Below are 12,443 nucleotides of genomic sequence, written 5' to 3' on the forward strand. Positions count from 1 at the left end.
CGTTAATTAGGAGGGAATTTTTTTTTTCTTCAGTAGTCACAACTCACTGGTGTTCGGGAGCATCTTCAAGAGAAGACAAAGTCGGATTTGGCTCTCATGATCTTGGAGTTTTATGATCTGTTGGTGGCCATTTGACAGCAAGGAATTAGGGCAGTGGTTTTCTCTGCAATTGTTTCAAATAAACATTCTAAGTAAGGTTTGTTCCAGAAAGAGAAAGTCCCCTGTCCCATTACACAATTACCTCTCATGTTCAGCTCCTCTCTCCACACACATCCCACACCATAACACCTGAGTCATATGAGAACACGTAAGAATAAAATTAATAGGAGAGATAGGAGGACTCGGTTTGTCATTGAGGCTTTTCTCCTTGTCTTTTTTATCCCAAGAGGTTACCCTAACTCCCCCCTCCCCATCTTGTGAGCCCCTGGTACCATGTGACACTGTGCCCATAGACACTGGAGGATTGGGGCTTTATTACATCTGTTGGGTCTTGATTCACTCTGCCATTTCCTGTGCTGACAGGTAAGACAAACAAAGAATTACATGTAATCCTACATAGAAACTGAGGAAAAGGAAAGCATCCTAAAGAGAAGGAATTGAGTTTTTCACTGTTTAATAAATAAGGAATTATCAACTGACTTTGGGGAATAATCCTAATTATGTGAATTATGAATCAGAAGAAGATCTAATTTAGGACAGTTTTAGCCGCAGACCCTAAAGCTTAAGCAAGGAGTCTAATATACTTTCTTCAATTCCAATAGATTATTACATTTTGTAACTTTCTTCAACATACTTAATTATTTTCATCATATTAAATAATGTACCATGAGGTACGGAGGTAAAAATTCTTACAGCTTAAATATTGAAAGTTTCTTCTAAGCAAAGATCAGTGATGAATACAAGTGAAGTATTTTAGGAAACTATAGTAAGTGCCCTGATGCACCAGACCACTGGCCCATCAGCAGCATGTTGTTTCTGACACAAACACCTAGAAAGATATTATGGTGGTCATGGATGTTATTTGAGGTGTTATCCTCAGAAAGGACAATAATCAAGAGGCCACCATAAAACCACACCAGTGTCCCTTAAAAAGAAATAAGCAATAAAAAGTAAATCAGTTTAAACTCTGAAAACTGTTGCTGTTTCCTTGCATCGATGAGGTCTGTAATTCTCCTACCCATTTTGAAAATTTATTCTTTTATTCAAAAATACTTATTGAGTGACTTCAATGTGTCAGACATGTGCTGGGCACCAGAGAACAGTGAACAAGATGTGTAAAGTCCCTGCCCTCACGGAGCTTACTTGCTAGTGGGAGAAGTCAATAAAAGGAAGCACATAAATAAATAGTGTAATTTCATGGGGTATGAATTCTGTGAAGAGTGATAGAATGTTGGGTGTGAGAGGGTCAAGGATGGCCTCTCTAAGGTGACATGTGATCTGAGATTTGAATGAGAAGAAGCCCACAATTCAGAGAGGGGTTAAGAGGGGCCCCAGGTGCAGAGGACAACTAATACACAGGCCCCAAGGCTGTATTATTTGGGAACTGAAAGATGGTCGAAAGGAGCAAGGGAGGAGTATAGCATAGAACAGAATTGGAGAGGTAGACAGGGCCCCGATCATTCAGGGCTTCACATGCGAGGATAAAGAATTTGAATTTTGTTCCAAATGCAATGGGAAAGCATTGGAGGGTTTTAATCTGGGAAATGATGCCATTCATTCATTCATCCTTTCACTTAACAAATATGTATTGACCATTTACTCCATACCACTGGGGATACAGTGGTGAAACATAACAAGTTTCCTGCATTCATGGAGTTTGCGTTCTAATTGAGAAGACTTACATACAAATAAATAATAATGTAATATCAGGTCGTTATAATGGTTATGAAGAAAAAGAAAGCAAGATAGAATGTAAGAGGGTGATGGGGTGGCCATGAGGAAACGCGTTTCCCTGCTGATGGTTTTCAGCAGAGACCTGAATGGGGTGAGAGAGCAAGCCCTATAGACACCTGAGGAAGAAATGCCAGGCTGAGGAGACAGCCAGTGCAGAGGCCCGGAGCTGGGAATGTCCTGTGTGTTCCAGGAGCAGCTAGAAGGTCAGTGTGGCTGCAGTGGGGAGAAGGAAGGGAAGAGCTGCAGAATCAGATTTGTGTTTTCAAAAGATCCTTCTGGAAGATGAGTGGAGAATGAGCTGGGAGCAAAGGGGAGGCCTGAATGGCAGCATTGTTCATGGTTGTTCACTGGCATCTGCAACTTGGTAGACTGGCCCATGTTCACCTTCCATTTTATCAATCTGAATTATATCATTCAAAATTAGCAGCAGCAGCAAACACATCTCCCCATGTGGGGTGGTTCTAACCTCCTCAGTTTCTATATTCTATTTAATTATTTTCAACGACTGTTTCTAGCTTTGCTGTGTCAGACCTGACACATAACTAGTGTCTTAGCTAGAGGCCCATAAGTTTTTAACAAGGGTAGGAAAACCTCTGTTTTGTTCTAAATTTTCTCCTGATTCCTCCTAGCACTTTGTTAAACTTTTACTTCACTTTAAGAATGGAGGGCAATGTCTACACTATATACTGAGTCCCCTTTCACTCATAATAAAGATGATTTTTTTTAAAGTAGTACTTTTACTTACCCAAGATGAAACTTATCAGGCCCTTTCCTCCCACCCCACAGCTGTCTGATACCATCCTTACTCTTGAGTAAATAAAGCAATATCCTTGAGCCTTCTTTTCTGAATGCTCTAACACAGTGGTTTTCAGCTAGAGGTAGGGTTACCAGATAAAAATACCAATATTTCATGGGACATACTTATACTAAAAAAATTCATTGTTTATCAGAGATTCCTATTTAACTGGGTATCCTGTATTTTTATTTGTTAAATCTGCCATCCCTAACTGGAGGTGATCTTTAGAATCACCCTTAGAGTTACAAAATGCAGATGCCTGGGCCCCATTCAGACTTACTTCTACTAAGTCAGAATTTCTTTTTTTTTTTTTTTTTTTTTTTTGCGGTACGTGGACCTCTCACTGTTGTGGCCTCTCCCGTTGTGGAGCACAGGCTCCGGACGCGCAGGCTCAGCGGCCATGGCTCACGGGCCCAGCCGCTCCGCGGCATGTGAGATCTTCCCGGACCGGGGCACGAACCCACGTCCCCTGCATCGGCAGGCGGACTCTCAACCACTGCGCCACCAGGGAAGCCCAAGTCAGAATTTCTGAGGGCAGTTTTGAGCCATACACCTGATGAAGAACCACTGTTCTAAGATCTGAGGTAGTCCTCACATGAGCTCTGTTTGTTGCGTACCTCCTATGTGCCAGGCATTGCACTAGGTGCTGGGGATATGATAGTGAACAAACACCTTGGCTGCCCTTTGCCCTCATGATGCTTTCAGTCTGGGGTCAGGGAGAGTGGGGGAGGGTGAAGAGACAGATGTTAATGAAATCATCACATACACATACAGAGCCACCCAGGGGCACCCAGTTGTGCAGAATGAGTGGGCACCACCCTGTCTCCTGAATGATGCAGCATCAGGCCGGTTTGCACACAAGGCAGGCTACCCTGCAGGGTCGCCTGTGGTCCTCTTAGCCCAAGAGCCTGCCTGCCTGCTTCGTGGTCTCCTAGGAATGTTGTACAGTAGGAGTTTGGTCAGTCCTGGCAGTTTGTATGGTTAGACAGAGGCTGCCAGCATGAGAAATTGGAAGGATGTGTGCTATGGAAAGGGATGAAATATCCAGGATGAGAACTTTCTTCCCCTGGCCCATCAAAACAGCTCACTGTTCTGACTTCCATGTTTCTGAGTATGGAATTCCTATTCATTATACTCACCCAGGCTCACTGTTTCTGAGTGATCTTTGACACCACCCCCCATTTCTTTCTCACTTGCCACGTGAAGCAGACCCCAAGTCTGTGCTTTCTCTCTCTTCAGTGTCTCTTGAATTATCCTTTCTTTTCCATCCCTATGACCACTACAACTCATTAGGTTGTCATAATTCCTCCCCTTGACTATTGCAGTATCCTCTTAATGGGTCATCCTTCTTTTATTCTTTCTTTCCTAAGTTCATCCTGACCCTTCTAGGACCCGCCAGTGCCTTCCTGATAAAATATTGACTTTTAAACTAGCTTCCAGGCCTTTCTATGATCAGGGGTCTGCTTAACTTTCCAGTCATACGTGGTCTTTTGTGACTGGCTTATTTCACTTAGCGTACTGTTTTCAGGGTTTAGCCATGTTGTAGCATGTATCAGTATTTCATTCCTTTTTATGGCCAAATAATATTCCAGCGTATGGATATACCACATTTTACTTATCCATTCATTAATTAGTGGACATTGGGTTGTTTCGCTTTTTTGACAGTTATGGATAATGCTGTTATGAACACTGTGTACAAGTTTTTGTATGGACATAGGTTTTCAATTCTCTACTTATGAGTGGAATTTCTGTATCATATGGTAACTAAATAGTTGAACTGCCAGACTGTTTTCCAAAGCAACTATACCATTTTTTATTCCCACCAACAGTGGGTGAGAGTTTCTATTTTTCCACATCCTTTCCACCACTTGTTACTCTCTGACTTTGTTATTCTAGCAATCCTAGTGAGTGTGAAGTGGTAACACACTGTGGTTTTGATTTGCACTTCTCTGGTGCATTATGATGTTGAGCATATTTTCATATGCTTTTTTGTCACGTGTAAATATTCCTTGGAGAAATGTCTATTCAAGCCCTTTGCCTATTTTTTAACTGGGTTATTTGTCTTTTTATAACTGAGTTGTAATAAATTTTAACATATTCTAGATACACGTCTCTTATAAGATATATGGTTTGTAAAATTTTCTCCCATTCTGTGGGTTGTCCTTCTACGTTCTTGATGTTGTCCTCTAACGCACAAGTGTTTAATTTGGATGCATTCCAAGTTGTGTATTTTTATTTTGTTGTTTATATTTTTGGTGTCATGTCTAAGAAACCACTGTATAATCCAGGGTCATGAAGATTCATTTCTGTGTTTTCTTCTGGAGTTTCTGGTTTTAGCTCATATATTTAGGTTGGATCCACGTGGAGTTAATTTTTACATATGACATGAGGTAGGGGTTCAGCTTCATTCTTTTGTATGTGGTTATGCAGCTCACTTTTCCTCTTTGTCTCATTCTCCAAAATATAATTTGCCCTACTGAGACCCCACCCCCTTTTTGAACAGATGTAGCATGATACAGTGAGAAACACATGGAACATAAAGACTTGAGTTCAAATTTAAGCCGAGTCATTTCTAGCCACATGGCTATATCATTCAGGGTCCTGTGAGGAAACAAAGTGACACGCTCAAAGGTTGTAACTGAAGACGGTTTAAAGAGGTAGCTATTTACAAATGTGTAAAGACAGTTAAGAGAACAAACAAAAGATGGTAAAGCACTCAAGGACTGGCAATATTAGGGATCTATTAGCACCCCTGGACCCGAAGGAGGAAGGGGAGGGAACAGCGTTCCCAAAGCCTGCCAAAACCTGGAGCTTCAGAAGCAGCAACAGGTATAAATACCCTAACATTTCTCTCCACCCCCTCCTCCTATGATTCCTATTGGCTGAAAACAACCAGAAACTAGAGGGGAAGCAATTCCAGGTAATGCCTTCTATGTAGGTCAGCCTCTCAGAACAGAGAACAGGGCAGAGAAAGATGGGAATAAGTCCAAGGGGGCAAAGATAGAAAAACCAGTACAGTGACCTTGGACAAGTCACTTAACCTACTGCCACTAGACTCGAAGCCCCATATGTGAAGTGCCTCTATCCCAGCAGATGCTCGACAAGTGGAGCTGTGACGATGTAGCTACTGATAGTACTCTGGAAGTACAGGCTGTTCCTCCATTCACACTAGCCTCTACTCCCTATCATCTTCCTCCTCCGTCTGGCCTACCAGTGGGAATTAATGTAGCTTTTATACTTTCATGCTGCTTGTAATCATATCAAGGAACTATGTGCATGACTTATTACAGAACTAACTTCTATAAAAATAGAGTTTGGGATCATGCAGTAAATCTTTTTACACATAAATAGTGTGCAAATAATGAGGATGTTGTTGTTTTAAGTTATTAAGAAAAACAACAGCATAGATCATATCACTTCTCTGCTCGAAACCCTCCAATGGTTTCTCATTTCTCTCAAAATAAAAGCCTGATGAGATCCTACATGATGATCCCCCTTCCCTGAATGCATTTGACCTCTTTTCCTATTATTCTCCCCCTTATTCACTTTGCCCCAGACATAACTGCCTCCTTGTGATATCTATAAATCATTGCGGCTCCCACCTCCAGGCCTTTGTACTATCTGTTCCCTCTGCTTGGCATGCTTTTCCTCTGGATATCTTCATGAATCCCTCACTCACCTTCTCAAGTGTTGAATATCGGTTTCCTTCTCAGTAAGGCCTACCTTGACTACCCTATTTAAAATTGCAAACTCATCCCCACCCTGTCACAGCCCTCCTGATTCCATTACCCTACTCTACTTTTTTATTTCCATAGCACTTAACATCTTCTAACATACTATATACTTTATTTATTACATGTATTGTTTGTGTATTGTGTTCTCCTCCCACTAGAATATAAGCAGAGATTTTGTTTCCTGTTTCATTCACTGATACATCCCAAGTGCCTAAAAGAGTGACGACACATAGTAGGTTCTCAATAAATAACAGATGAATGAATGATACATGGATAAAGGATAAAATCAATTCAGCTTTATAGAGAATTAGACAAATGTAAAATGTTTTATCCATTGGGGTTCTCCCACAGTCCTAAATTGACAGATTACTTAGCCATGGATAGTCTACCTCTTACCCCTCCTATATCCCTCCCAGTGACCTCAGAGCTTTGGAGAAATGACAAGTGGTTCTTGCTTACAAAAGGGCCAGAAATCACTGTCTAGAATATTCTGAAATAAGGCCCTGCTGCATGGGCAAGGGGAGAACCAAGCTCCTGAAAATTGTTGTCATGGCGATCCCAGGTAATTTCAATTAAGATAGAAATATCAGTAAGATTGCTGGTGAGGTTTGGGGGCCATCTGGATAAACGTCAGACAGAAGGCAGGCACTCACCCAGTAGACAGGGGTTGACTCTTGGGTATTGTTCTTCTCAAGAGGAGGTGAAGAGATGAAAAAGAATGACAGTGGGCTCCACCACTAGAAGCCCTGTGGGGTTGTGCAGTATGGTAATCTGCACAGCCTGCTTGGTGGAATTGGCAAAAACTATCTATTATATTGCTTCACTTTGTTACACTTTTCACTAAAAAGGGAGTAAAAGTATTGATTCTTATGGGAAATGTAAAGCTTAGAAGTCAAGTTGTATACAAGGATCCAAATTAGCTTTCTTTGTCTTATTGAAGTAGGGAATATGAACAGAAACAGACAAGGAATAATGGATGATTTCAGATTTTTTGACATTGGTGGGCCAAATTAGAGAGTTATATACATTGCATTATCTAATGAAATCTGTGAAACTGGAAAACTCTCGTCACAGAATGGATTAGAAATCAAAACCATGACTTCTAGAATCTTTCCCACATTGGAACAGAAAAACCAACGAGGTGCTAACGCTAAGAAATTGCTGGGTCATTTTTAAAAATAGCTAGATTAAGATAGATAGGTATATCAAACACTGATTAACTGGGCCATAACAGTAATTAGCCTTTTAGTTCAGGTGGCCTGTCTTTCCAGCATAGCCCTGGAAACACTATTTTTGTGCTAATGAGATATGTATTTTTTAAGCAACGAGAAAATACCTCCCCTAATGGAATTTTGTTTTATTTCTTCTTTTTCTGTCCATCTGTCTTGTCCTTGTGTGTGCCTCTTTGGCTCTTCTCACTCTGTGGGACGACAGAACCATCTGCTGCAGAATCCCAGGGGAAATGCAGCATCTCCGAGGATGAGCTGATCACTGCCATTAAGGAAGCAAAGGGGTTGTCCTTCGAAACAACGGAGAGTCCACGGCCAGCGGGCCAGGTGGCCGACAGGCCGGAGGCCAAGGCCAGGTCCGGGCTGCCCACCATCCCTAGCCCCCTGGACCACGAGGCCAGCAGCGCAGAGTCGGGGGACTCGGAGATCGAGTTGGTGTCCGAGGACCCGCTGGCCGCTGAGGACGCTCTGCCCTCGGGCTACGTGACCTTTGGTCATGTGGGTGGCCCGCCGCCGTCGCCGGCCTCTCCGTCCATCCAGTACAGCATCCTGAGGGAGGAGCGTGAGGCTGAGCTGGACAGCGAGCTCATCATCGAGTCGTGTGACGCCTCCTCCGCCTCGGAGGAGAGTCCCAAACGGGAGCAGGACTCGCCGCCCATGAAGCCGGGCGCCCTGGATGCCATCCGGGAGGAGCCGGGCACCCGGGCTGAGGAGCGCGCCCACAACCGGCAGGGCCTGGCGGAGCCGGGGCCCTTCCTCAAATTCCCTTCGGCCGCCCCCCAAGTCTGCTCCGAGCTGCCCTCTGGAGACGGAGCCCCTGCGCCCGAGGGGCCTGCAGTGCCACGGACACCTGTGGAAGCAGCGAGTTACGACCAGAGCTCCCAGGCCACAAAGGGCCCTGGGCCTCAGGGTCCAGGCGTCGTGCCTCCTCTGCTGTTTCTCAATAAGCAACAAGGTAAAGTGACAGCTTTCTTGATTGAAGTAGCTTGTCTTGCTTACTGTTCTCGCCTGGGTGCTCTGAGATATTCAGCAGAGGGAGGTGGTTCTGCCTTAGCCCTGTAGTCATGTCCTAGCTGGTCAAACAATCGACCGGAGAACAATTCCGAGGCGGGTGGGGAATAGATGAGAGGATTCAGATTCGCAGCTGGGGCTTCCATGGAAGAAACACGTGCTCCGAGCTGCTCTGGGCTGGCTGAACCAGAGCATCTCCAATAATGAGCGGTTTTGTGTACATTCCAAGATCTCCTGAATGGAGTGAATGTGTCCCTCCTTTCGTTCCAGGACTGGGTTTCCTCACTTGGGAAGGGATGGGGTTTTGTTATTGTCCAGTCTCATTTCCAGTTTCCCACCCTCTCAGTGATGGGATGTGGCTACAGTCCCTCTAGGTGCTGGAACCCACCATTAGCACTTCCATTTTGCCAAACTTCTTTCTTAAATGGGCCAAGAGCATCTCAGTGCCATCCTTTCTCTTACCAAAAAACAAACAAAACAACAACAATGATGACAAAACCAGCAAGGAATTTGGGCCTTGATAAGGTTTTTGTGTCCCAGCTAGCCAGGAAAGACAGGGACGGAAGTTAGTCCCAGGGTTTCTCCTGTGCCTAAGCAAGGCCTAAGGTGACTAATTAATTTTAAAGTCACTTTTAACTTAGAATGATTTTAATCTGGCCATTATAGTTTTTCTATGAGAAATCTTGAGTTGAATGAAGTCTTCAAATGCAGAAAAAATGGAAGTCATTATTTTGTCTTCCAGGCACTCTTCCCCCCAAGTCATCCCCCACACCGGATTGCAGTTGTATAATGGAATTCAGGAAAGGAATGAAAGAGTCAGATGAATAAATTAGGCCCTGCACAGTCTAGTTAATGGGCTACATTGAAGATAGACAGTCTCTTCCCAGATGCTGGGTAGAAGAACATCCAGGTGGAACTTGAAAACAAACCCTAAAAGCACAACTCTGTTCAAGGTCCCCTCTTACCCATCTCCTCTGCTTTCTGTTTTTTTAGAAGTATTTTGCCTTTTGGGGATAAATGAGTCTGAGAGTACACCCTCTCCTTCCTGTTTATATGCTAACTTCAATGATGTTAGTAGCAATTAAAGTGCCTCATCTAAAAATAGAGGACAAAAACTTTCTCATTATAGATTGGAAGCTGGCTTCTAAATTCTTTAAAATTAACACATTGGAAAGGGGGAAACTGGAGGAATGTAATAAAAAGATAACCCTGCTGCATGTTGCCGGAGGCCTAGACATGTGGCATCATGTTGGGGCTGATATAATTGACTCCTGATTTCCCAAATAACTTATCCCTGAGAGTTTAAAGTGTATTTAGTGTGTGCAATAGGGAGGCTATTCTGTGACAAACTTAACAGTAGGAATGTGTATTTGTTGGGTGAATATTAGAACTAATTTGGATTCTTTTGCTACCACTCTTGACTGTGGTGGGAAAGGGCCCTGCAGCTTTCAGGGAGCTTTGGGAAACAGCATTAGCCTGAACAACCTGCAGTTCCCTGTGGTCCTGAAGCAGGAGAGCTTGAGTCATTCGGAATATAGTTTCATATCACTGTACTGTAACACGCATGTGTTTCCATTTTATCCCCTAACTAGTGTCCCCATAGTGAAATAGTCACCATGTGCAGAGTGCTGCTCAAATATATTTATCCTCAAAAGTAAGTAAATCTGAAGGCTAATAAAGAGAAAATGGTATTGTGCAGGCCCATTTCCCTCGTTAGTATATTTGAGAGACAAGTTTGACAGCTGGAACTGACCAAGTGACCAGACATCTGATGAAGAGCTAAGGTGATGGAATACTACAGCTGTTAATGCAAAGGCTTCAGAGCATATTTAATGGCTGATTCTGGTGTCATTCTAATCTCTGTGCAAGTTGCCTCATAAGGCTTGGACCCTCTGCTGCCAAGTTAGACGTTAGAAAGGAGAAAGTGGCAGTCTTTTCAAATAATTAAGTCATGGCAGGGTGAATAGCCTCTGCTCTCCTCTGCACTGAGGGATCCTTTGAAATCCAGTCTCCCACCGAAACTTAGCGCTCAGCCTCATTATCTATGAAGAGAGTCTAAAAGGCCCTGGGGCAGCCAAGCACTGAAGGTTCTGGGCAGATGACTCAGCGCTGCCAGCAGGTTATTGGAGCCCTGAGTTCTTCTGGTCTCCCTGCTCCATCTCAGCAGGTGGGAGGATCAGTGTTGACCAGCCATCGCCATGCTGTTCTTAATCACTGTCAGTGGACAGTAAGATTGTGCTCAAGTCAAGTGTGACTCCCCTCAGCAGTGAGGTCAGGTCAGCTTCTGTGGTTTCCTGAAGGCTCTGGCAGTATAAATGCATTCAGATTCATGCATTCGCAAGTATGCTCATCTCCCTGACTTTGGAGTTATTCTGCTGATGCTGGGCCAAGTTTTAGAAAGGTCCAGAAATATTTAGAATAAGGTTTGGCAAATATCTGACGGCATCAAAGCACATACTGTCAAGGAACGTCAGGCTTTACTGGTGTGCACATGCCCTAACAAGGTCTGTTTTTGGACCTTTCTTACCTTTTGGAGACCTCTGCTGCAGTTTCACTGAAGACAAGATTTGGTTCGTCATATTCCAGTTTCCCTTCTCTGTGCACCCCCTGAGCTCCTGCTACCCTATCATTCTGCTTCCTCATAGCCTCTAGGATGGCTTATCATGAACATGATAGGATAGATAAGTTTTCATTGTTGCAAGGTTAACCCTGTTAGGAACATCTAAGTGAAAGCCAATTAAAAATTCTCAATAAAACACTAATACCCAGTGTGACTCATCAGGATGGGTGTGTGGTATTTCCAGACCTATTTTATTGCAGAATCTTTTATTAGAGTGTGCTGTAGGGTTCATCTTCTAGGGCACATTCTTTCGGAAATAGTGGTCTCTGGGTACTCACTTCCATTCCCTGCATTCTGATTACTTTTCCTTGCAATTCAAAAGCATAGTGTTAGGCCAGCCATGTGGATATCATATGGGAGCCTGTTAGAAATGTCAGGGTCCTTCCCAGACCTACCTACCGAATTGGAATCTGCATTTTACCAAGGTCCCCTAGTGATTCCTATTCACATTGAAGCTTGAGAAGCAATGTTTTAGACCATGGCAGTCAGCTTTCACATTCCAACCTGAAACTGTTCTGATGAAGGTCACCAACGACAACCTTCTTACCCCCCAAAAGACCTCTTTTCAGTCTCATCTTTCTTGTTCTTCCTGGTACTTCAATGTCATACTGCTGAACAGTCCTTAAAACAGCGAGAAAATAATGTATGTTCAAAATAATAATTTAAATTGTAAGAAATGGTACAAAATAAAAAGTTAAAGTTCCCCTACTCCAACCTCACATTCCTAAGTCTCAGAGATAACCACAGGCTTCTGTTTTATTGTTGTTGTTCTTGTTCCTTTCAGAAATTTTCTTTATGTATCACAATTTTTTATTGCACAAGTGATATCATGTTGGACAGACTTTTGCAACTTATTTCTTTTAGTGGTAAAATCAGGGATAATACCGACTCACATGGAGACTGTTCTCTTCGTCTCAAAACTTTCCTCCCTTATCTCCCTGATGTTTCTCCTACCTGGTTATCCCCCCAGTCTCTGACCTCTTTCCCAATCTCTTTTGCTACCTTCCTTCCAATTCCTCTGTCTAGCCCCGAGTTCTTTCCCTGTCTTCCTTTGTCCCTCGTTTCCTTGCTCTCATCCACACAGGTTTTCAGCCACTGCCTCATGTGTAGCACCTCCCAGATCTCTGGCTTTGGAGAATCTTTTGTTCTGGGCTCCAAGC

The 12,443-nt window shown here is 43.4% G+C and overlaps 1 protein-coding gene across 1 annotated transcript in view; it reads left to right on the top strand.

Annotated features, from left to right (window-relative positions):
* RTN1 (reticulon 1) overlaps window positions 1–12,443 on the top strand; it is a 239,495-nt gene that overhangs the window by 110,210 nt on the left and 116,842 nt on the right. Inside the window, exon 3 of the mRNA XM_060004462.1 lies at window positions 7,858–8,607. Coding sequence (XP_059860445.1) covers window positions 7,858–8,607 — 750 coding nt within the window. The remainder of the gene's footprint in view (window positions 1–7,857; window positions 8,608–12,443) is intronic.

The sequence above is a fragment of the Delphinus delphis genome, chromosome 2, assembly GCF_949987515.2.
Source record: "Delphinus delphis chromosome 2, mDelDel1.2, whole genome shotgun sequence".
Taxonomy (NCBI): Eukaryota; Metazoa; Chordata; class Mammalia; order Artiodactyla; family Delphinidae; genus Delphinus; species Delphinus delphis.